The sequence below is a fragment of the Oreochromis niloticus genome, linkage group LG17, assembly GCF_001858045.2.
Source record: "Oreochromis niloticus isolate F11D_XX linkage group LG17, O_niloticus_UMD_NMBU, whole genome shotgun sequence".
NCBI classification, from domain to species: Eukaryota; Metazoa; Chordata; class Actinopteri; order Cichliformes; family Cichlidae; genus Oreochromis; species Oreochromis niloticus.
Window position 1 is genome coordinate 4,058,130 of NC_031981.2, and position 22,576 is coordinate 4,080,705.

Below are 22,576 nucleotides of genomic sequence, written 5' to 3' on the forward strand. Positions count from 1 at the left end.
GTTTTGTCTTTAATTATATTCAACAATATAACATATTCGACCACTTTTAAGTGATTTTTCTAACTTTAATACACTATAGTTAAGGTTATATACCTAATTTCTAGTAAGTGGCCCAGCCCCTCCTATATTTTTATGTATGTGGCCCTCAATGAAAAAAGTTTGGACACCCCTGGCCTAAACAGAAGAGACAGGTGTTGCAATGGTCCAGTCAAAGTCCAGACATCAGCTCAATTAAAATACTGTGGCAGGATCTTAGCAGAGCTCTGCATGAACAAATACCTGCAAACCTCAATGAACTGAAGCAATGCTGAAAAGAGAAGGAGCCAAAATTCATCCAAAGGAATGGGAGAGACTGAAAAAGCCCACAGGAAAACATTATTTCAAGTTATTGCTGCTACAGGTGGGTCTACAGCCTATTGAATCATGCCAAGTACTGCATCATAGGATTTCATACTCTCATGAAAACTTCCTTTTTCAGAATCCAACTGTATCTTTTAAATGTCTGTGAGACTGACACTAGATCTGCAGGGTTTATGTTGATTGTAACAGCAGGAATAAGTAACACTAAGCTGTGTTTATGTGATTTATTATGACATGGGACACCACTCTAAGAAATCTGTACATCTATATAACATTTGTTTGCCTTTTGTGTAACAGCACATGAATCCATTCCCATGTAAATTTATTTCTCAAAAAATGTGAGCATGCATTTACAAATATATACACTGAAATACATTCTAAAACTCACATATTACATTAAAGAAGCTTCAGTCGGTAGACAGAAAGACAGCTGCTTTTTTTTAAAAAAGTACACAACCTCTTGTACAAATTATGAATGTTACAATCTGGACACCTCCATGTAAATGCTGGGGCAACTCATCTGGTGAAATGTTTGTTTTAAATACACTAAAATGTGACAGTGGGACAAAGAATGCTTAAAACATATCCTGGGCTTACAAACAGTATATGAAATTAAAACAGTGGCCTTAGGTACAAAACCTCAATGACAGTGATGATCGCTTTGCAACACCCAGAGATGAGGTTTTCATTTCCCTTTCAGAGGCAACCTTAGTTGAGTTTAATAAACGAGCAGCTGTTGGAAATTCTGTTCTTTGTTTTGGACTCGGTAGGTGTTAAAAGGTGTGTTTGTGAACCCGAAAGGCTGATAAATCACCGATTACCACATGTCCACTGCTTGCACTGTAATCCAGGAAAACCACTTGGAGCTATCAGTGTGTGCCATTATTTTTCGGGTTCATAGTATCTCTTTTTCATTGCCCGATATTTTCGGAGGAAATACAGAGCTTCTAGCTCCTTAATGACATGATCCCCCCGGGCCACCAGCTGTTTGATCTTCTCCGGGTCGGTCACGTCTTTATTCTTCATGAAGGCTGACTTCAGGCGCTGTCTGAAGTACGCTGCTCCCTGAGGGTATTCACGGCCGAGATACAGGAGCTTGTTTGGAGAGGAGAGACACATTTTTAAAGCTCTGCAGCACTGTACACCACCCAGCGTTGTTTCTATTAACACCAGTTTACTTACATTTTTGTACAGCCTGATAACTTCAGTTTTTAAAGGGTTGGCCATGGCCTTTCACACTTTTGAAAGGAGAAGAGGAGAAAGGGAAGGCCAGGAGAGAGAGCACACAGAAACCATTACACAACATTAAGTTTAGCTTAGCAGCTAGCTTACGAATTAGCATGTAGAGCACTGCATTTATGCCAAGCGCAACAAATTCACATTTACACGTTATGTTATGTACACCAATGAAGAGAAAAATGTCTTTTCCCTGCGTCCTTACCTATGAATGCAAGGGACAACTCCGTAGTGCACGTTGTCGCACGTCGTTTCGTTCTGTCGCAAATAAAAACATAGCAAGTACGCATGCGTATAGGTTGCCAGGTTACCCAGACGCGCGGACGAACATGGTGAGGGTTTTTTCCCTTCTATTATTTCCTTATAATAGACCAGCTTAAATATTATATTTTTAAAGGTTTGAATGATTACAGGCCATCAGTTAGCGCAATTACGTAGTATCCTGTTAGTTTAGTTTAGACACTCTCTCTCTCTCTTTATATATACACACAGAGGTGGCAAAAGTTCAGACTTTCTTTACTTAAGTAGAACAACTAAGTAGTGCAGATACCTGGGTTAAAAAAAATGCTCCAGGCTCTGAAATGTACTCCAAGAAAGAAAGTAGCTCCTTGAAGGACAATTCTAACAAGGAAACGGAACCTTTTGCCATATTAATATAATATTATTATACTATTAGTACATGATAATATAAATAAATACAATAATATAAATAAATACAATAACATAAATTATAATCCCAGTGAATATGCCCAGTTTGAATGTGTTATACAGGACCCAATGCAGTGGAAAGTAATATAAAAAAACGGTTTTCTGTTGCCTCCACAGTTAAACATTAAAATGAGAACAATCAAGAGTTAAAGTGAGATTCAGCAGGTGGGGGACACTAAGATCTGTGGAGTGGCTCAGCAAAGGGAAAAAGAATCACACCTCATAATAATTTCTAATGTGAAATTCAGTAGATTTTATTTGTGTACATGCTGTGATCAGCTGACCTGCTGCTCTTTGTGAATTTACACAACTGAATTCAGCAAGATGTCAGCAGTTTTCACAAGGTGTCCTGGGTGATGTCCATCCTCTACACTGACACTGACACCACTCTTCTACTCATTATATTGTCTTTACAGTAGACAGTATAAAGCTGGAATTCAGTGAATTAATCTAAACATCATCAGCTTAAGTGTGAAGTTATTTCACACTCTCCCTGTGAAATAAAACAGTAAATAAACGGTTTGTGTGTTAGCTGATAGAAATGTTGAATTTTAAATTACCTGCCACTTAAAAGAAACACCACTCGCTTCATGCTTCCCTCTCTTCAGTAGCGCTAGCTAGATTCTGAAGTTCCGCTAACACAAAAGGTCACCTGCACTACTTCTGGAAATGTAGGGAGTAAAAGTAAAAGGGAGTCAGAAAAATAAATAATTAAGTAAAGTACCTGGATTTTCTACACAAGTACTGTAACAAAATATTTGTACTTCGTTACTCCCCACCTCTGTATATCTATCTATAGTGTATATAGATATAGATAGATACATAGTTTCTTGAATTTCTGTTTTGAAACATGACATTGTGTAACTTTCTATCTCTGTCTTTTTTTCCTCTGAATGATAGCTTCCCAAGAAAAAACAGGTATGAGCAACAGGCAGTCAGTACATTGTCTCTCTTTGACAATTAGACACAGAGAACTCAGCTCAAGATACACACAGGAAGCTTCCTTACTCTTTCTCACTGCTTATACCCACGTTCTCTTCAGCAATGACTCCGTTTGCTAGTAGGTACACACTGAACTGTCACTGTTAAACTAAACTTCCAATGCTCTGATGTCACAGAAGGCCAGTAAGCTGTCCAAGGCTCAGAGGGCAAAGCGGGAGCAAGAGGAGGAGGAGAGGAGACTTCGAGAGGAAGGTGAGGGGTCTCTCTTCATTTAAACCTCCAGTGTAGGTGGCATGTCTGACACTGACACTTTAAAGGGAAATTGACTTTAAAAAATGAATCTGTTATATGTTTTGAGCTTCTCTCAAGATTTATTTATTGTCATTATGTTGCTAGAACGTAACAAAAATTGCAATGGTGCTCTCGGTAATAAAGAAAATATAGAAAAGATAAATAAATAAGATTTACTTAAAAAAAAAGATAAATACAGAAGTCTTTAGAATACAGTGACTGGATGTAAGTGTGCGTGCAGGGGGTCCATGGAGAAGGGCAGGTGCACGGATGGCTTTCACAGCTCTTGGAAAAATAGCTGTCCCTCAGCTTGGTGGTGGTGGTCTTTATGTATCTATACTATTTCCTAGATGGCAAAGGTATGAACAGTTCGTGTCCCGGGTGAGTGGGGTCAGCAGCAATATGGCTGGCCTTCCTTTGCAGTCTGCCAACGTATACTGAATTGAGGTCTGTTAGCTGCTTAATGTGTCTTTGGAGGATCCTCTCAAAGAACTTCATGATGACTGGGGTCAGTGCGACTAGGCAGTAATCATTTAGGCAGGCCACAGCTGATTTTTTTGGCACAGGCACAATGATGGAGGACCTAAGGCAGACAGGGTAGTGTAAAGTTGCAGGGACAGATTGAAAATGTCCAAAAAGACCCTGGCCAGCTGGTCAGCACATGTCCTCCCTGACACCTTTTCTGGTTTTGCAGCTTTGTTAGTGTTAGTTCTCTTCAGAGAAAAAGTCACTTAGTGGAGCTGCAGGATCAGGGGCTGATGCTGCTCCTCTAGTTGAAGGGGAGCAACAGTTGCACCGCCATTAGTGTTGTCAATCTGGAGAAAAAAATGTTCAGGGTATCAGGAAGTGAGGGATCCCAACTGATCTACTGCTCTATGTTGCTGTTTATGAGTAGGAGAGATAGGTGCTTGTTGGTGGATGTTTTCTCTGTATCTGTAACATGTACATTGTAGAGGAAGCCCGGATCAGGGCAGAAAGAGAAGAACAGGAACGAGTGGAAAGAGAGAGAAAGCAGAAGGAAGTGGAAAGGCTTGAGCTAAAGGTAAGAGCCTAGCTTAACATCAACCCTAAATGAAGCATAAAAGAAGAAGTGTACATACACAGAAGAGTACTTGGGAATACTTTGTGTGCCTGTGTGCTTGGATCTCTTTCTCTGACAGGACCTAGACCGCAGAGAGGCCGAGTTGAAGGAACTGCACCATCTACTGGAGGAGAATCATACTGCAGTAACCAAATGGAAAACTGAAGCTGTGGAGATAGCCAAGGTGTGGGTCCACAAGCATTCTGTCCAGTAGATATGGACATTTTCTTTTTCCCTGATGGCTTTCTGGCAGCTGATAACGCACAGTGTATGCTTTGTGTCCAGTGGGAGCGATACATGCGTTGCGACGGTGCACCAGACCCAGCAGTACAGAAAGAGATGAATACATACATGAGCCTATGGAGAGATGACCCTGAGGTCAACATTACGCTTGTGCTCCAGCAGTGTAATCTTGCTCTGCAGGTCTGTATGTGGTTGTTGATCAAAATGAGAGGAAAAAAAAAAAAATTAAGCACAGGACAAAAGTAGCTCTTCGAGCTATTAAAAATAGAGGTAACCAAAGCTGAGTCTTACAAGTGAGTTATCTGCTGTGTGTTCTAACATAACACATCTGAGCTGTTCTTACAGCTGGTAGATGAGTTGGAAGATCTCCTCAAAGATATTACAGATCCCCAGGAGCGCCAGAAGTACCAGGAGGTTCTCATAAATTTGCAGGAGCTAATTCACTCAAAACACCACCTTGCTACTGAAGAGATCCTTAAGGTACAAGATACCTGATTGTTCCTATGATAACACATCAGGATGCAGTTTGATTTATAGTAACAATATAGCAATAAGTCCAAAACCCTGCGTGTCCATGGTTTCAGAGTGCCAGTGAAAATGTCAGCACTGAGACAGGCAACATGCAGACTGTGATCAAAGATGACAACATTACACTGTGTCTCTGGGCCAACCTCAATAAGATTCCAAGGTTTGTTCATAAAGCTGTCATCTTATAATTTCATTCTGTTATATATCTACTGTTACAGTGGTGCTCATATGTAAGTTTCACGTGGTGAAATCAGTGTATGTGTAAGGAATCCCTTTGAGCCCAAGCTCACACTTCAGACTCTTCAGTTCTAGGAGTGAGGACAGAAGCTCAACCTTCTCTTTGGCAGCCATTCAGAAGAAAGTTGGTTTAAGTGAGTGGGAAGGAAGCCAGACAGAGTGGTTAGACAGACAGACCAACTGTCTGTCTGGCCATCAATCTTCTGCTGCTTATCTAGGTTTGGGTTGCAGGGGCAGCAGTCTAAACAGAGACAGCCAGACCCTTGCCAACTCCTCCAGTTCATCTGGGGGGACACTGAGGCATTTCCAAGCCAGCAGAGAGACACTAGAGACATCTTTTCAGCATGTTCTAGGTCAGCCCAGGGTATCCTTCTGGTAGGACATGCCAGAAACACCTCATCTCATCCAGCAGCAATGGGCTAATTGTCCACGAACTCCTGAAACCCTTTTTGAAAAGGGGGACCACCACCATGATCTGCCAAAAGTCCCTGGCTTCCACATTTTCCTTCTGATGCTGCATATCCAAAAATAGAAATGTGGTGCTAGAAATGAACATCTATTCCAATGTTAAAGAAAGTCAATCATTTGTAGCTGTGCCTTATGATGAAGATGAAATTTGTGGACAGTACCTAAACACAGACTTGTACAAATGTTGCCTGTAGGTACACAGGCTGATGTTTTATTCCTCTCTGCGTTTCCACCTGGTCCATCCAGGTTTAAGAGTGTCAGCTTCAGTGAGGCAGGCCTCAGCTTTGAGCTTCCCAAGCAGCTGGCTGTGAGTGACATCGCTGTGCGCATCCTCCACACCCGCTATGACCACCCATCTTCATTAGCCAGGATGACTCATCTGAGAACACACACACCCAGCAACAGGGTCCACCCGGCGATGCAGTCCACCCAAAGGTTAGGCGAGAGGGAGGTAAGATGAAAGACTCAGCTTCTGTTGTGGGTTCCTTCATTTACTGGGTTCTTTTCCTTCCTATAGAATGCACATCTCACAGAGTGAAGCCAGTCTGTGGTCAAGGAGGAACAGTCCAGAGCCTGAAGAGATCCAAGTGAGCCATGTCCAAACACAGATGGAAGCACTTGATGGTAAGATGGTCTTTAAATAAAAAGTAAGCACATAATCTAAACTTATTTTAAACTACATATGACACTATATTACAACTAACTCTATGTCAACGGTGTCTTCTGATTGTTGTAAACTTAGTTTAGTTTAGACAGAATGTGTTTATATTCCACAGACAAATTAACCAGCGGTTCTTCTAAAAGCTTGAATGACAGTTCTTTCTGTCTGTTCACCAGTCAGGGATCCGACTAGTCCCCCGGAGGAGCACACAGTGATCAACCCTGTTGCCCAGGTGGTAGACTTGATGGAGTACACACCTCTGGGTGGAGTATTCTACTATGATGCGTTTCACCTCCCACCTCAAATTCAATATGCCCATGGCTGGAAATTTGTACAGGTGACGAGATAAGAGTCTTCCTGCTAGCATGAGATCAAGCCTCACCTGTACTCACAGTGCATGCCTGTTTTTGTTTGTAGGTGTTGAGGACAGGTATGCAGGTGTTCTCTTACCAGGCCGAGAAGTCCGGTTTGGATGGCCACGAGGCTCTCCCCTGCCCCCTTGTTGGGGTGTCTGTGACACTGCCCGAATCTGTTGTCTTCTTGGAAGCTCCACAAGTGGCTCGCTGGGATGCTGCAGGTATATCACACTGTGAAATACATTTGAAAGACCCCACAAAGTCAAAGATATTGAAACTGTCTACTCCCAAAGGTAAGCAGTGGAGGATGGATGGTATCACCGACGTCTCCTATGATGAGTCTGAGGCCAAAATCTCTTTCAAGATGGACTCCTTCCAAGCGTTTGCGCTGATGCAGAAAACCTATGCCAACCTTCCTTTTGAGAGCTGGGAGCTCCGGCCACTGGGCCAGGACTCTGCTCTCTACACTGTCAACGGGGCGTTCATGAACATCAGCATCACTATTCAGGTAAGACAGCAAGAGCACTGTGAATGTAAAACATAGGAAATAAACAGAAGATGTGGCTTAACTGTTACAATTTGTGCGTCTGTGTCACTGATAGGATAATAAATGTATGCTGCAATCGGAGCAAGAGGGAGGGCTCTCTCACCTCATAGGAAAGTGGATGAGTGGCTCGGACCTGCAGAGGGCCATGGTCGACGCTGGGGTCAACATCTTTGTGAATGAATATACGCACAAATATGTCAGCAGCACTGCCAAGGTCTGCAACACAAAACCAAGATGCTAGATTTGAGATGCTAATATCAGAAGCTTAATAAGAATCCTTTAAAGATTAAAGTGCATTTTATGAAGTCAAATGAGTTTCAGAATGGAAAAACTGTCTTGAACGCCCCATTAAATTAGGAGATTGAAAAACAAGGTTCAGCTGATATTTCATATGGTGCCCACTATTTAAGCAGCTCAGACTACCCTCAGTTGTTGCACATCTTTTCGTTCATCTGACTGAAGAAGTGAATAAGTGCTTTTCATGTCACCAATTAGGGCTGTCAACGTTAACGCGTCACCACGATTAAAATTTTTAACACAATCAACCCATCTGGAGCGCAGAATGGACAAACTGCCCGAAATGCGTTGACAGAGACATTTCAGGGATTTTGAGTCATTCTGCACTCCAGATGGGTTGATTGCGTTACACCAAATATAAATGACTACAGACGGAAATGTCAGTTAGCGTGTGACTTGGTTGGTGAGATTTTCACCTGATAATAGCATTAAGTTAAAAGGTTTGAACCAAAGCTTGTATTACACAGTGCATGTAAGTGTCCCATGAAATCATAAGATAAATACGTTTTTCTGTATTTACACAGAGCTGCCTGAAGCGGTCTTGATATGTAGCTGTAAACAGCGATTTAATTATTGTGTTTTTGCAGTACAAAAATTATGAAATGATCTGTGTGGTTTCTGTCCTCTTCAGGACCCACTCACAGAGCATGCTGCCTACGAACAGATGGCCCTCTTTTCCTCTGCCTGTGCATTCTCGTGGAGCAAGTGGAATGCTAAATGTGGAGCTGAGCATCTGGTCATGCAGGTACTCTCTCACAGAGATACACTTTATGCAATGTAGTATTTTACTCCATTATCTTCTTAAGGCCTCAATCAAATTAGAGTAAAATTAGAACGGCTACCTCTGTGTGAGCAGGAGAAAAAACAGTGGCTGGTGAGTGATTGTGCTGAAATTGTTTTTGCTCCCTGGGACTGACTGCAAGAAGTTGTGGGGACCACTTTTGGTTGCAAGGAGATTCAGCATGTTGCCTGGTGGGAGGCAACCTGTCTCGGTCTGATTCGGACCGACTGCAATCCCTCTCAAAGAGATTGGTGAAGGTTTGCGATTAATCGCCATCCACTTTATAAATGCAAACATGTTGTAATCAGCTGGAGTCAGTCTGTGCCAATGAGCACAACTCGGCTACCTGATCAAATAATGAACCAAGAAAACGTGAATTACTAAAGTTTGTGTCAGAAAATTTAGCATAAACTGTGCTGAATTTTAAAACTAAAAAACGTGTTTAGTTATTTAGAATGGGAGGTGGACATGTTTCCAGAACGATTGCATAATTAATACACCCGATTGGCTCAAAGCGGAGAGTGAGACAAAACTTTGGCTCCGTCCTGTCATTCTTTACTCAGTCCTCTGAGTGTTTAGAGCCAAGCCTCATGTATTCCTGCTGTGCAGTAACACTGGGATTTAATTAAACAGCAGAACTCAAAGAAGCATCGGAGGGAGGCAGGAGGAGATGTTGGACAAATGACGGATACAAGGATAGGTCTTGTTTTGGCAACCTATCATTTTTATTATAATGGGCAGAGCAGGTTTCAGTGTTCAGGGTTTTAGAGATTTGAAACATCTCTTTAGAAATGTTTTCTCAGTAGTGTGCAAAGACAGGAAATTATAAGGTTTCTTTCTTTTACTTCCTTAATACATGCATTTACATAACATCTCTGTCAAAATGCAGCCGTTTTGTGACCGTGTTAGTTTAATGTGCAGTGTGAACAGTGTTATCCTCTCTTCTTGAGAAACTGGCAAACGCAATTCAAATATTTTAAATTACCAGAATTAAATCCTGTGTCCACTTAGTGCTATTTGGCCAGCTGTGCTACTTTATGGTACGTACAGTAAAGTGAGGTGAATGTTATCTGTATCTCATCACCATTTTTTCCATTTTTAACCCACATCTCTAAAAATCCACGTAGAGGACGAGGCATCTTCTTCCATTTACTAAGACCAACAGCAGACTTTCAATTTGAGAGTTGATAAATATGTGAACACGTTCTACAGAATCATAGACCGAAGTGAATGAAGGTCAGGTTAGAGTTTACCTTTTAATTGAGAAGTCTAGCTGCTCTTACTGGCACGTCATAGCAGCTGCACCACAAATCGTGTGCGTAACATTTGTTGAGCGATGCATTCAGTTTCTAACTGCAGGATGTGTGACAGCAGCCCTGTTGCATAACACCAATTCAGTTTCACACACTGCAGAGAAGCTCAGACAGATGCATGCATTTACACATATGGCACAGTAACAGCACATTAACACAGACGGCAAACAAACATAGTGAGTCTTCTTCAGCCCGGTCTCGTTTAGCTGAATTGCCCTCTGTTTTGAGAGAGAAACTTTAAAAACCCATCTAAAAGCTGCGCTTACACTCTACTACTTTGTTTGTACATTACTTGCTCATTTTTGTGCTACAAGTTTGCACTGTTCTGTGCAGTTCACCGGTAATAAGTCTGCCCCAGGCTCTGGTACAGCATCACGTAATCTACTCTCAAATCTACTGCTGTCTACAGTAGATTTGAGAGCTATCAACAGGTAATTGTGGTATTATTGAAAACCAGATTTTATGTAATTATCAATTCACCCTCCCCCCGCATGTGGTCTCAGACCTGGGCCCGGTCTCTGAAGCAGCCACTTCAAAGTCAAGGACACTGCACACAGTTGCAACAATTTTCGTTTGGCTGCAGTCTCCAATTACCATTCTCTCTAGTGCAGCTCTAGATTAGAGTAGACTACCACCTGGGTTCTCTTAACATCAACCTTTACACAGCCAGAGCTTTGAAAAGGTAAAACAGTAGGCTTTTTATAGAACACGAAACCAAGAAGCAAAAGTGACATTAACTTGTGACTACCTGATTCTCACCAAAAGGTTACTGACCATAGTTGAGCAGACAGAACAGAGATGAAATTGGCTAACATTTAATATGCTTTAATGTTACATTAACCTGCAAAACTCTTTGCCAGGTGTGTGAGCACCACGATCCCTCCCCTGTGCCTAAGGACTCATGGAGTCTGTACCTTCTGGGAGCTCAGAGGAGTCGAAAGCTGGCAATCACAGAAACAAGTGAAGCTTTTTCTCCCGATCATTATCCTGGCAGCGAGTTTCACTCCACCTTCATCCACTTGCTTCAGGACACCATGAGTCCCGATGGCATCGCTCAGACCAGAAATTCCTATCATTTGTTTGTCGACACAGTGCAGAGCCTGCTCTGTGCCACAAGACCCCTGATGTATTCATAATCCCAGTGAAATAAAGTTAAAAATGCACGACTAAATACAACGAGTGAGAGCTGAATTTGTACACTTGGATGCACATAACACACATCTTCTATTGTAGAATTGGCTACTTTATTTGTGCAAAGATCCACGCATCTCCTTTGGAACATACAAAAGTGTATGAAGTTGTGGCAACCACAGCAAAAACTTGAAGATGGAAAATACAAAAAAACAAACAAACAAAAAAAACTTTGGTGTTGAAACTGTAATAATGCAGAAATATAAGTTAACAAAACTCATAATCACATTTTCCACTCAAAACTAGCAAACTCATAAATATAGATTTCATAAACACTTAAGAGTTTTATTACCAGTGTTTAAAGAGTTAAAAGTTATAAAATGTCCTCAGCAACCAATGAGGTAAAATTCCATTAAAAATGCTGGTATTCTCCTGTATCCTCAAGTACATAAAATGTTTAAAAAGCCACAGGTGGAGCAGCTCACTGAACAGCTGATCAGCACTATCACACATGCATACACACACATAGATAATCTAATTTAGCAAACATAATGTGATGCATAAACTCCTCCATAGGGTTAACTATTCCTGAGGCCAGGCCTGTGCTGTCGACGCAAGTTTTATAGGAATTTGCAGGCACAGTAAACATCCCAACAGCCTCTGCTCTCCCAGTGCAATAAATATCTCTGAAGGGCTGATGGGCACTAGCACCATCCAACCTCAGGACTTCGACTAGACAGGGGGCTGTCCGTTGTACCGGAGCCCTGTGTAGGGCCACAGCAGCTGCTGGATGGTCATCCAGGAGTCCCCGGTCCCTACAGGGGCTGCGTCTACTGCTGGCTGCATCACCAGGCTGGCCAGCAGTGCCAAGAGACCTATGCAAATAAACAATGATAACAATAAGAATTATTTGTTTAATTAAGAAAACACCCTCACTTCTGCATGGATAACAATCTCTGAATTATTGAGGTTTTACTTGAATGTTACAACAGTGTTATTGCTGGGTAGCTCGATGCAATTTATCTGAAAAATACTAGGTAAAGATTTGAAACACATGGTATCAAGAACAAAGTACAATATTTGTGTCAAATGCATATATGGTAAAGCAACACAATCATGATGTAAACTATATGATGTCAAATGTTTACCCTGGTAAACCTTCAAGCTTTGGCTTGAAAAACTTTGGCAGTGTTCTGATAAGATAATGTAAAAACCCAACTCCAAAAAGTTGGGATGCTGTGTAAAGTGTAAATAAAAACAGAATGCAGTAATTTGCAAATCTCATAAACACAGATTTTATTCATAGTAGAACCTAGAACCTAGTAGTAAGTACTTTACTACTACTACTACTACAGAGTTTGATGGCACATTTAAAAAAAAAAAAAAAACTGAACAGGGGATGATATTAAAAAGCAGCTGAAGGAAGATTTTGCAATTAGACCAACTATCAACAGGTCAGTAATGTAAAGTTTCATGAATTTCCAAGCGTGCTTAGGCCCTCAATAAAGGAGTTTATTTGCCAAAATAACTATAGCGGTTGCCAAAACATCAGTGTTGAGGCTTCAAGGTGGGGGCATGACAAACCAGTGGAAGATGTCACGGTCTGTCCTTTATACAGTCAATGGTGGTTCTCCTAGGTTCAAACCAGCAATGGTAACAAAAGCAGCCTACCTGCTAGGAGCACCATCATGGCTAGCCAAAGCCAAACACCCCTGCCACCTCTGGCTACTGCTGCTGCCGTCCGGGAACTGGTTAAACTATGGGACAGAGACTGGGCCACTCCTGGTTCTGTAGATGTAGGGCTGGACGAAGGGCTAGGCCTAAAGGAAGAGAAATACTGTTATGACACGATGAAGTGCATAAGACATGGGTACTGAGGGGAAAAAAGAAAGCGAAAGAGTTAAGTTACCAAAAATACTTGTGATGTAGTTAGCTCATTTCAGGACAGTGTCATGAACACAGTAAAATCTGTTGGTCATTTGTGGTAACTTAATTACAGCAGGCAGTAAATTAGCTGTGACTTGACTAAAATTAGAATTTAAATGCAGTTACGTGCATTTAACCGCCCATTTTATAACTCCATCGAAGCACAACCATACACATCACTGTTAGCATAGAAAGATGACAGCAGCTGTTAATAGCAGTTGGCACTGAGCTGGATTTCAGCATTAGCTTGTCAGGCGAGGGAAACGGATAATTTTGGCCTGAAATCTGTCAACAGCAGGAGTGCTGCTTCAGTTTACTTTGGCATCATTTAGTCAGTGCAAGGTTATAAGTGGCCTTTGATTGGCACTCCTTCCAGATAAACACAGGCCTTTTGCATGCATTAAGTGTTTTTTCCCCCCCTTGGACAAAGTCAGAATCCACAATCACTTCCCACTTTGTATTTTCTCCCAACACACTTACAGCATTACAAAGAGCTCATCCTGATTCCTGAGAGATGTAGAGGGAGGAAAGGAGGAAAGGATAGTTCAGAACAACACATGATCTGCATAGTCTGCATGATCTGTCACCTCACGAAAAACAAAGGAACAGTTCAAGGTTTGCACATAAAACTGAAAAAGGTGGCAGAGCATGTTAGTAGATGACAAAAGCAAGCCTGGAAAACATGAACTGGTTATCACGTTGATGCAAAAATGCAGAAACAAGTCATAACATGACACATAAAGCATGCATTAAAAAGAACACAACCAAAACAAACAAAAACAACACAAAGTCTCCAGCTGAAGGAAATGAGGAATTTTAAACAAAAGCCTCTGAGCCCCTGGAGCATAGAAGCTAGTCCAGCACAGATCTACATCATGAAAGAGTTTCATCACTTAGGAGGTCCCACAACGTCCCCAAAGTTTTAAAACAAAAGGATGTGAACATCAGATGTTAAAGAAACATTACATATCTGGTATTAATGATACTTTGATCCTGGCCTCTGTTACCATTATACACAGCAGCAGGGCAGTGTTGACCAAATAGTATAAATGAGGATGGTGTCTTAAAATCGATGTCATTATTAATGCCAAAATGTTACATGACTATTGATGACTTTTAACCTCAACGTTGGAGATGGAGGGTTTTTGGTGTATAGAGATACCGAAATTTCGTTATGATATGCACTAACTGGTGAATGTTCTGCATGGCAATAAAGCGGTTATTCCATTCTAAAATAAAAACATTAATATAGCACTTATGAACTCTGATATCACAAGATGTTCAGGTTACAACTACTGGAACCTCAGTACAGCTAAATGATCAACTCTTTCACCATGTGTCAGTCTCTTGGTTTGTTGGCAGACAGTAGTGCTACCGTACGGTAGTGGTTGGCATTTAGTTGGACTAACGTCTTAAGGGGCAGAATGAGTGAGGTGAGTTTGCTGCCCAGCTCACTGAGACTGGACCTCCTCTCCGCCACTGTCTTCTCCTTCTGCTCGTCCTCCGACTGGCAGTCTGTGTTGTTGCAGGCCGTCCTGTGGGCATGCACGGGTCAGGCATTCAAACACACACTTTTCAGCTGTACAATGATATGACCATTGCTACAAAACCACAATTTTGTGTGCACATGCACACATGCAAAAGTCATGCATATGAAGCTAACAAAAGCAAGCAGAAAGACACCCCTGAAGCAGTCCTTGAATTATATTCACCTCCTGCAGACAAATAAGTTCTCAGATATGAAGTCGTGTTTGAAAATTTTTTTTTTTTTTGGCATTAATCGGCTCATTCCCAGCAATGCAGAGTAAATGTTTAAATATAGCACAAAGCAATTTCACGACCTTTCAGATATTTGGAGATCATTAAGTGCTCGACTTCCATCAGCTTTAGCCTCAACTTGGCTTAAGGGTAATTTTACATTAGTTTTCCAAACATGTAAAAGCATACAGTGCCCCATAAGAAAAAAAAAAAAAAAAAAAAAAATATGTCACAAATGTCCACAGCAAAGATGTGTTACATATAGAAAAGACAGGCTTCAGACAAACACTTTCCCAAGCAAATGTGGATGGACCAGATGCATGAAAGATGGCTGCTGTGTGGTTTGCCATCATCCCTGCTGTTTGTGCTTTCGACTTTGTTTCTCCTAACTAGCCTCACTATTTTCTTTTTTAATACCCACAAAGTCAGTCAGCACTCACAAAATTCTCTTGTTATGTTCTCTGCTGTTGACTATCAAAATTATTTCTCTATAAAAGTATACTGTAACCAATATTGCATTAAAGAGCCGCCATCTTTATGCATCAGGGTCTGCGCTAAAAGTACTTTGGTGATGCAGCCAGTGCAGTATCCTCCTCCTCACATGTCTTACCCCTTCATCACAAGCGAGGGCTCTTCAGTGTCGACCCAGGGCACAGAGCTACTAAAACGTTTGAGTGGGGGACGCGCTGTGCTCTTCCCTGCCACATTCCTGTAAACCAGCGTTATCACATAGGGGCATAACAACAACAACCCTCAAGTCATGATGCAACAAGCCTCGGTGGCATTAATAAACCAACCACACATCTTGCTTTAAAAGAAGAGTCACATCAACAATGTCCTTCCTTTTTTTTTTTTTCCTTTCCCCAAACACACTGCCTTTATATACAGACTATGAATTTTGTTTTAACTTAACTTGAAGATAATTTAACATGCACACACACAAATACCCACCATGGGGACCGTCTGGTCAGTCGTTCCGATTCAACCTCTGAGCCATCTTGTGTTTTGGACTGTGTTGGAGGGGGGAGGCAAAACGAGCCATCGTGAAAACCATACTCTTAAATAAAACTTAACCACAATCATATTTTGTCTGAATATATTTTCTGTATTAATGCTCTGCTTGTTGCGCTGAGTTCATTTAACTTTCCCTATGTTTTACATGTCGAGGACAGCTGCAGCTTGTCTAACTACAAATACGGTCCAACTACAGTGTGAAAATCTACATTCAGTTTTCACCCCTCACTATTATACCTCATGTCATTTTATAGAAAAAGCACACCTAAGAGAAGACTGCTTCACATACACCTTTGAAATGTATTTTATTTATATTTTAAATGTTTTGAGTAAAAGAGGGAAAAAAAAAAAAAAAAATATCACACTTGTGGACTACAGAAAAACTACAAACTACAAAATGCCAGCCTTTGTAGGATGCCCTCATTCAATGAGCTAGCTAGCTGCATTCTACTTGCTCCAAAGAGCTCAGTTTCAATGACTACTTGAGAACGAATGACTTTCAAGCTGAAATATTGAGTTCAAACTTTAAAATATAAGGAAAGCTGCATCTTTGGAAATTATACATACAGTGGGAAACAAAAACATAATGTAACATATTTCCAATGAGATGATGCAGAGTCTTGCAATTGATACTCACCGTGTCAAAATGCATGTTGCCTGCGCCAGCACGAGGAAGCGCTATCATACTGCTCCGCCGGGCTGATGTCTATGAGAGCACGTGTGGTGGTGGTAAATATTGTAATTTACAGGATTAAAAAAAACAGTCAACAGAAAATTTGAATAAATGATCATGATGAAATCACGTGTAATCCACCTTGTAGTACTGTGATGACTGTTTCTTTCTTTCACGGAAGTCATCTGGAAAGACGAACATATGGGTTACCCTTTGTGTACAGGATGTATAGTTTGTTTGTAAAATATCACATGTATCACATTTTACACAGACCTGATTCCAGAGTCTCTATTCTAGTGAGTATAGCGGTTCATGTGAGCTCAGCTACAAAAGCATTCATTACAAGGCCCAGTGCATATTTGGAATTTAACTTGGTATATAAAAAGTAATTACGAGTTTGCAGGAGTTTAAAACCTATTGTATGCTGCATCCAGTCAGACTTTGTATGTCTCTGGGTACAACCTTTTTCTGTTTGTGATCCAAACGACCTCTCATTCTGCATGAGCGTCTCCCGCAGTTCCAGCAGCTCAGCATGCTCTTTGGTGTACAATCTCCTGAGGTTCTCCACGTGCTGAATCATTACCTCCACAGCCTTTCCAATACGACTCTCCTGCAAATCCCGAACAAAGGAAACCATTGAATAATGACAATCAAAGTTTGTTCCCTTGTCATGCAGAAAACATGTTTAAATTCTCCACTTACCTGATGAATCGCTCCTAGCATCTCGGAGCGACTGGACACCCTAGTCATGGACTGGATGAGAATATCCAGGTTTTTCTGGAGCCTCTGGATGATCTCCATTGATTGGTTGTCATCGTCACAAAGAGGAATAAGAGCCTAAGCAGGAAAAAAAGGAAAAGTGAAAAGAGAGAGCTGAAGAACAAGCGAGAAAACGTCATACATTTTCCTCAGCTTATTTATTTATTTCGACATAAAAATAATATAAATTTAAAAAAAAAAGTATAACAATATTACATCAATTGTACAAAATTAAAACCATTGTCCACATTCCCTCCACTACGAAGCTGTCATGACCTTTGTAGCTGTCAGCCCTTTCGCTTGGTGAAGCCAATAATTACACAATATATTGCTAAATTTTTGCAACTTCAATCACACTGTGTTTGTACAACAACCCTCTACTTCATTTACAAAGTTATCATAGCTACTCGCGTTGTGGTCCTTTAATAACAAAGAAAAAAAAAAAAAAAAAAAGAGAGAGAGCTCAACAGCTGCACACACACACACACACACACACACACACACACACACACACACCTGCAGTAGGCCCTGACAGCTGGAGACTTCTTTGCGGACGTTCTCCTCAGCTAGGTCACGTGACCTCTCCTCTAGCCTGAGCCTCTTCTCCAAAGTGAACATGTCACACTTAAACCCCAGTGCCAGACGCTGGAACTCTGCCTGAAAACAGAAGAGAGGCACTTTATACTATTTTGACGTGCTGTTTGGATCCTTCTTTTCAGACTAATGTACATTTCCATACGTTTTTCCTTAACATGGACAGCGGTCCTGGAGTGGCAGAAAGGTTACACCACTAAAGTTGTGAAACTTCCACATACACACACCTCATATTTCAAGAGAATTTAATAGAGTTGATGAAAAAAAAAAATAGTTAAAGTAACCAATAAAGTACTAGAAAGTAAAACTTACTAGGGTTCAATACGACTTGTACAGACTTGACACACCATTTTTTTACAAGGTTAAAAGGCAAACACGTGCAGGATCCAGTGGTGTACATACCTCAATCTCCTTATCAGTAGGTGACAGGCTACAGACAGAAAGACAAGGAGATCAGAAAACGTAAATGTACATACGAATGATTTACAGATTATGTTGGAATGATAATAAGTTGTCTTACTTGTTCTTATCTTTGAAAGTGTCAGAGATGACTAACATCTCAGCTAGAGGGAAACAAAAGCGTGCATGGAGTCATTCAAGTCCATGAATATTAAAAATGCATTTTAGTATAAATAAATATCTTAAACATACTTTCCGTGTCCGTGGCCATGTTGGCTACATTTTGGTCCTCCTGAACCTTGTGCTCCTTAATGGTCTCCACGGTGCGAGTCAGCTCCTGCAAGATCGGTACAAACATTCCAGTCTCTATTTCCTTCTCATCCCGCTTTGCTTCAGAGTCTGATCCTTCCATACTCAAATTCTCTTCAACACCAGTATTTCTCATGGATTTCACTACTCTTTACATAATGAATTGGAGCTGAAGAGTCAACACAGCTAACTGTGCACTTGGCTCTAGATTCTGGATGATCCGATACAGACTAGAAGTAAAAATCAAACTCTCTTCCTCCCTCTCTCGTGGTCATAGACAAGTGTTCACATGATTACACAAACACACACACACACACACACACACACACACACACACACACACACACTCTCACTCAGCAGGAAAGGCAACATTTCTCTTCACAGTGCAGTCAAATGTCACCTTAATGGTGCCATCTTACAGCTTTGTATTTCAGAGTGCTTTAAGATTTTTTTTTTTAATTTGATGCATTTTCATTTCTTGTTTTTTTTTTTTATGAAATCAAACTACATGTAGCGGGGAGCTAAAAATTGAAGATATCCGCTACCTTTCTCCAAGGCCTTAAAAAGAAAAATGATCCTCTCTAAAGTTCAAATTACTTTAAAAGTACTTTAAAAGTACTATTTATTAATGGAGATACTCAGTTAAGAGCAAAGTCAATGTGCAGGTCTTACTAGTTCTCGCCTATTTTTTCCACAGAGGAGCAAGTCCTTTTGTTTTCACTAACCTCCGAATGGCTTGGGTCAGAGACCGTACTGGCCATGCCGCTCCCTGATTGGCTGGTGTGTGTGACAGATGATCCCGACTGAGGAGAACTGCTGTCAGAGAGAGGTGGTGGCCTGCTGCTGATGATCCGGCCTGTCCCTGGAAAGAAGAGTGTGTGTGTGGGTGGATGAAGTTACACACAGACGCAGGAACAAAAAGCGTAGCCACTTCTGGTTGTGGTTTATTTCTTGTTCCAGCACGCATATCTGTAAATTGTTCTTCCTAACCTGCCGTGCTGGGCTCTGCTTTTGGAACCCCGGCTGCACCGTCCTGCACAGTCTCCTCTTCTTCCACCAGCACAGGTAGCAGGCTTGTGCTTGAAAATATATACTTTTACTTACACAACATTATAGCAACCTACAATTTTACGTCTCTATTTATGGTATTTCGTGAACGGATGAACTTTTCTCTAGCTGACGTTGAACCACTCACCTGTCCTCAGCTGGTGATCTGCTGGCCGACGGGTCCTGGCTTACACTCTGAGATGGACCGAATTAAAAGCGACAAAGAAAAGGATGAGAAAAAACACAAGGTGGCCTTGAAGTACATTTTCTGTCCCAAGAAACTGTTAAAAGCTGCATGCACGTAAATGTTTGTGTACATGTAGCGTACCTGTCCCATGGCAGTGAAATGCTATCTAAGCTGTACAGAGTGTGGAACAGAAAGACTGGGCTGATTCCTTATATAATGTGGAGCTACATGGAGAGCTCTGCTGTTTTATGAGTGCGTGTTGCCGAGAAGAGTGCACAGTTAACACTGGCACAGTGCTAAGTAGTGGAGGCGGACTGTGTGCACACAGTTGTATGAATACACTCATACAATGTAGCAAGGTGAGAGCTCAGACCAAAGCAGTAGGATATTGTGTAATGAGTGTAGATAATATCAGTTCTGACATAGCTGCTTCTTTATTTGCCTGCTGCTTTAGGGGGTCGCCAGAGCGAATAATCTCAATCTCGTTCTTTCCCAGCGCAGCATCCTCCTCGGTGACACCAATCAAATTCGAGTCCTTACTCTCACCACCATGTTCCTGTCTTTTCTACTCTCGCTTCCTCCAAGGAGGCCTTACTCCTCTCCTCCTCCTTTGTCTTCGGCCAACTGTAGCACAGTTTTCACCAACATCCTGTTGACCAACAGCACTGGAGGTGGTCCACATTCTTAATGATCCCCATGTTTCATTTGCAAAGATTTTACATCAGAATCCCTTCCTGATGCAACCGTCTCCTGTTATTTGGGCTCGCAACACCATTTTACACCCAAAGCAAAGGTGGAAAGGTTTGAGGCGTGGCTGCAGGGGAGGCTGATACAACTGAGCTCAAACAGCTCATCACGCCTCCCCTGCATAAAAGGAGAATGAACTGGGTCCTGATGTTGTTGTTGTTGATGTGCGCGGCTAGCTGCTGAAAAGCTGCAGCCGAGAATGTAAAGTTACGACAACCGGAGAATAAAAGTGCTGAAAAGCGTTGTTGAAATGTGGTCGGGTCTGTCGTGCATCATTTACACTGCCACTGAGTGACAGGAAGCGTGCACCCTAGACAGTCTATCACAGCGCTTCTCCAATCACTCTCGTGCTGTGAGGTGAAAAACCACTACAGCACCACACATTGTTAAAACATTAATCTGACCAAACGTTCTTCTTGTGGTGCTAAATTTCAAATTTGCATTGCTGCATTTAAGAACAACTGGACTTTCCAGGATCTCCAGTGCTTATGATCTTGCAGCTATCTACAAATATCTCTAAAACCTATGTCTGAAAATGTAGAGTATTGAACAGTTTCTGATGCACAAACTGCAGCGCACCATTCTCATCAACCAGAAAACCTTTCAGTTGTGAGACAGGAGCCCCTGCTCAGTGCAGCGACACGGGCCTAAGGGTGAAACGTGGACAGTCCACAAGCAAAATCTGCACCCTTGATGATGCTGGCAACTTTTGCTTCTTTGGCCTAGGGTAGTGACGGTGTCTACATTGTGATCGATGGATAATTTCTTGTAAACTTAACTAAACTTAAACTTGTTTCGTACTAAGTTTGATAATTTCCAAACATCCTGCGAGTGAGTATCTAGTTGCAGTTATTAAACTGCGATAATCAAAGAATGAACGGTTTGACATTGTCAAGTCAAAAAGTCCTACAAAATAAACAATGATTTTATTTGTTTTTTCATATTAATCTGGAAAATTTTAGACTTTAGTCAGGTTTTCGCACGCTGTGTCACATCCAATTGAAACTAAATAAAAAGTGTCGCTATTGGGATAAATAATATGGTTGACTTTATTTATATTCTTGTTGTCAATATGAACAAAGTCCTATGAAAATGGATTCATTTACAAGTAAAATTACAGTTTGAATATATTTGAATAATTGGGTTCAAATAGAATACTCAACTTTAAAAGATAAAAAGGCCTCAATTCTTAATTATAAACACTGACCTGGCCATAAAAATACAAACGATCACCATCTCTCAGTAGGGTGGCAGGCCATAAACTTACCAGCAAGTAGGAGACTAAATAAAACAAACCGACAGATCTGGCAGAGAGCAGGACATAAACTAGCTGTGGTGAAACAACATTAAACTCAGAAACTGCTCAGACATCTGAGGATGGTTCTAAATCTCCAAACAAAAAAAAAAAAAAAAAAAAAAAAACATAATTTGCAAAAATGTACTTTTAAAACCCATTTATCTGGACACAGAAGCCAAGATCAACCAACAAATTAAGAGATACAACTAACTAATAAATAGCAGTCAAGTAACTGTGTAACTAACTTGTTGAGCAAAAATGCTAAAGAACACACACATTCAGATTGTGGTTAATTATATTTGAGTTAAATTCTTGTTTATTGAAAGACTGTTCTTGAGATCTCATATCTAATACTTATTTTTCAATTAATACAACACTTAGTAGCTTAATCAAACAAAATTTTGTATAACTTCTTTGCCCGTAAACTTTCCCGATTTCAACATGCTCTGACAGATATTAGATTTTTCATTGTTTTTCATGAACTACACCAAACCTGAGGCATCTTGAAGTAAACAGTTCACTAATCAATATTAAAGAACTTTAACACAGACTTTCATGAGCAGTATGAGGTATAACACACTTGCCTCCTATGTTAACAGAGCTGAGGGAAGCTGACAGTCCAGCCCATTACTCCTTATGTAACTAGCTTGATCAGTCTGACTGCATACTTTGAGCTTTCCCTTAGT

General features: G+C 41.0%; 3 protein-coding genes across 14 annotated transcripts in view; 1 reads left to right on the plus strand and 2 right to left on the minus strand.

Annotated features, from left to right (window-relative positions):
• Nucleotides 1-106: 106 nt before the first annotated feature.
• dnai7 (dynein axonemal intermediate chain 7) lies at nucleotides 107-11,227 on the plus strand. Of its 4 annotated transcripts, XM_005451796.2 has the most exons (16): nucleotides 1,885-1,928; nucleotides 3,205-3,222; nucleotides 3,423-3,498; nucleotides 4,491-4,579; nucleotides 4,698-4,802; nucleotides 4,904-5,041; nucleotides 5,207-5,341; nucleotides 5,446-5,549; nucleotides 6,341-6,529; nucleotides 6,612-6,718; nucleotides 6,932-7,092; nucleotides 7,173-7,332; nucleotides 7,405-7,619; nucleotides 7,714-7,872; nucleotides 8,587-8,700; nucleotides 10,910-11,220. In XM_005451796.2, exons 1-16 carry the CDS (start codon nucleotides 1,926-1,928, stop codon nucleotides 11,183-11,185), a joined length of 2,049 nt encoding a protein of 682 aa, XP_005451853.1. In that variant the 5' UTR covers nucleotides 1,885-1,925; the 3' UTR covers nucleotides 11,186-11,220. The 4 variants fall into 4 exon arrangements, with proteins under 4 accessions (XP_025755132.1, XP_025755131.1, XP_005451853.1 ...); XM_025899347.1 differs by lacking the exons at nucleotides 1,885-1,928; nucleotides 3,205-3,222 and adding an exon at nucleotides 107-400 and having other exon boundaries at nucleotides 8,543-8,700; nucleotides 10,910-11,227; XM_025899346.1 differs by lacking the exons at nucleotides 1,885-1,928; nucleotides 3,205-3,222 and adding an exon at nucleotides 109-400.
• Nucleotides 666-1,898, minus strand: lyrm5a (LYR motif containing 5a). Its single transcript, XM_003445141.5, has 3 exons — nucleotides 1,802-1,898; nucleotides 1,543-1,598; nucleotides 666-1,455 (listed from the first exon to the last, which is right to left on the minus strand). The coding sequence occupies exons 2-3, from the start codon at nucleotides 1,585-1,587 to the stop codon at nucleotides 1,243-1,245; spliced, it is 258 nt and encodes an 85-aa protein (XP_003445189.1). The 5' UTR covers nucleotides 1,588-1,598; nucleotides 1,802-1,898; the 3' UTR covers nucleotides 666-1,242.
• A 47-nt stretch (nucleotides 11,228-11,274) lies between the features above and the next one.
• The window catches only part of lrmp (lymphoid-restricted membrane protein), a 29,387-nt gene continuing 18,085 nt past the window's right edge, over nucleotides 11,275-22,576 (minus strand). For 3 of the 9 annotated variants that reach the window (XM_005451789.4, XM_005451788.4, XM_005451786.4), the window contains exons 24-40: nucleotides 19,808-19,854; nucleotides 19,603-19,691; nucleotides 19,338-19,474; nucleotides 18,556-18,640; nucleotides 18,425-18,467; nucleotides 18,307-18,334; nucleotides 17,827-17,967; nucleotides 17,254-17,388; nucleotides 17,014-17,161; nucleotides 16,693-16,736; nucleotides 16,516-16,584; nucleotides 15,816-15,874; nucleotides 15,475-15,573; nucleotides 14,516-14,641; nucleotides 13,587-13,613; nucleotides 12,852-13,000; nucleotides 11,684-12,055 (exon numbers count right to left, since the gene is read on the minus strand). In XM_005451789.4, coding sequence (XP_005451846.1) covers nucleotides 11,913-12,055; nucleotides 12,852-13,000; nucleotides 13,587-13,613; nucleotides 14,516-14,641; nucleotides 15,475-15,573; nucleotides 15,816-15,874; nucleotides 16,516-16,584; nucleotides 16,693-16,736; nucleotides 17,014-17,161; nucleotides 17,254-17,388; nucleotides 17,827-17,967; nucleotides 18,307-18,334; nucleotides 18,425-18,467; nucleotides 18,556-18,640; nucleotides 19,338-19,474; nucleotides 19,603-19,691; nucleotides 19,808-19,854 — 1,569 coding nt within the window. In that variant the 3' untranslated portion in view covers nucleotides 11,684-11,912. Of the gene's footprint in view, nucleotides 12,056-12,851; nucleotides 13,001-13,586; nucleotides 13,614-14,515; nucleotides 14,642-15,474; nucleotides 15,574-15,815; nucleotides 15,875-16,515; nucleotides 16,585-16,692; nucleotides 16,737-17,013; nucleotides 17,162-17,253; nucleotides 17,389-17,826; nucleotides 17,968-18,306; nucleotides 18,335-18,424; nucleotides 18,468-18,555; nucleotides 18,641-19,337; nucleotides 19,475-19,602; nucleotides 19,692-19,807; nucleotides 19,855-22,576 lie in introns of all 9 variants that reach the window. The other 6 variants (XM_005451785.4, XM_025899345.1, XM_005451791.4 and 3 more) reach the window with 6 other exon arrangements.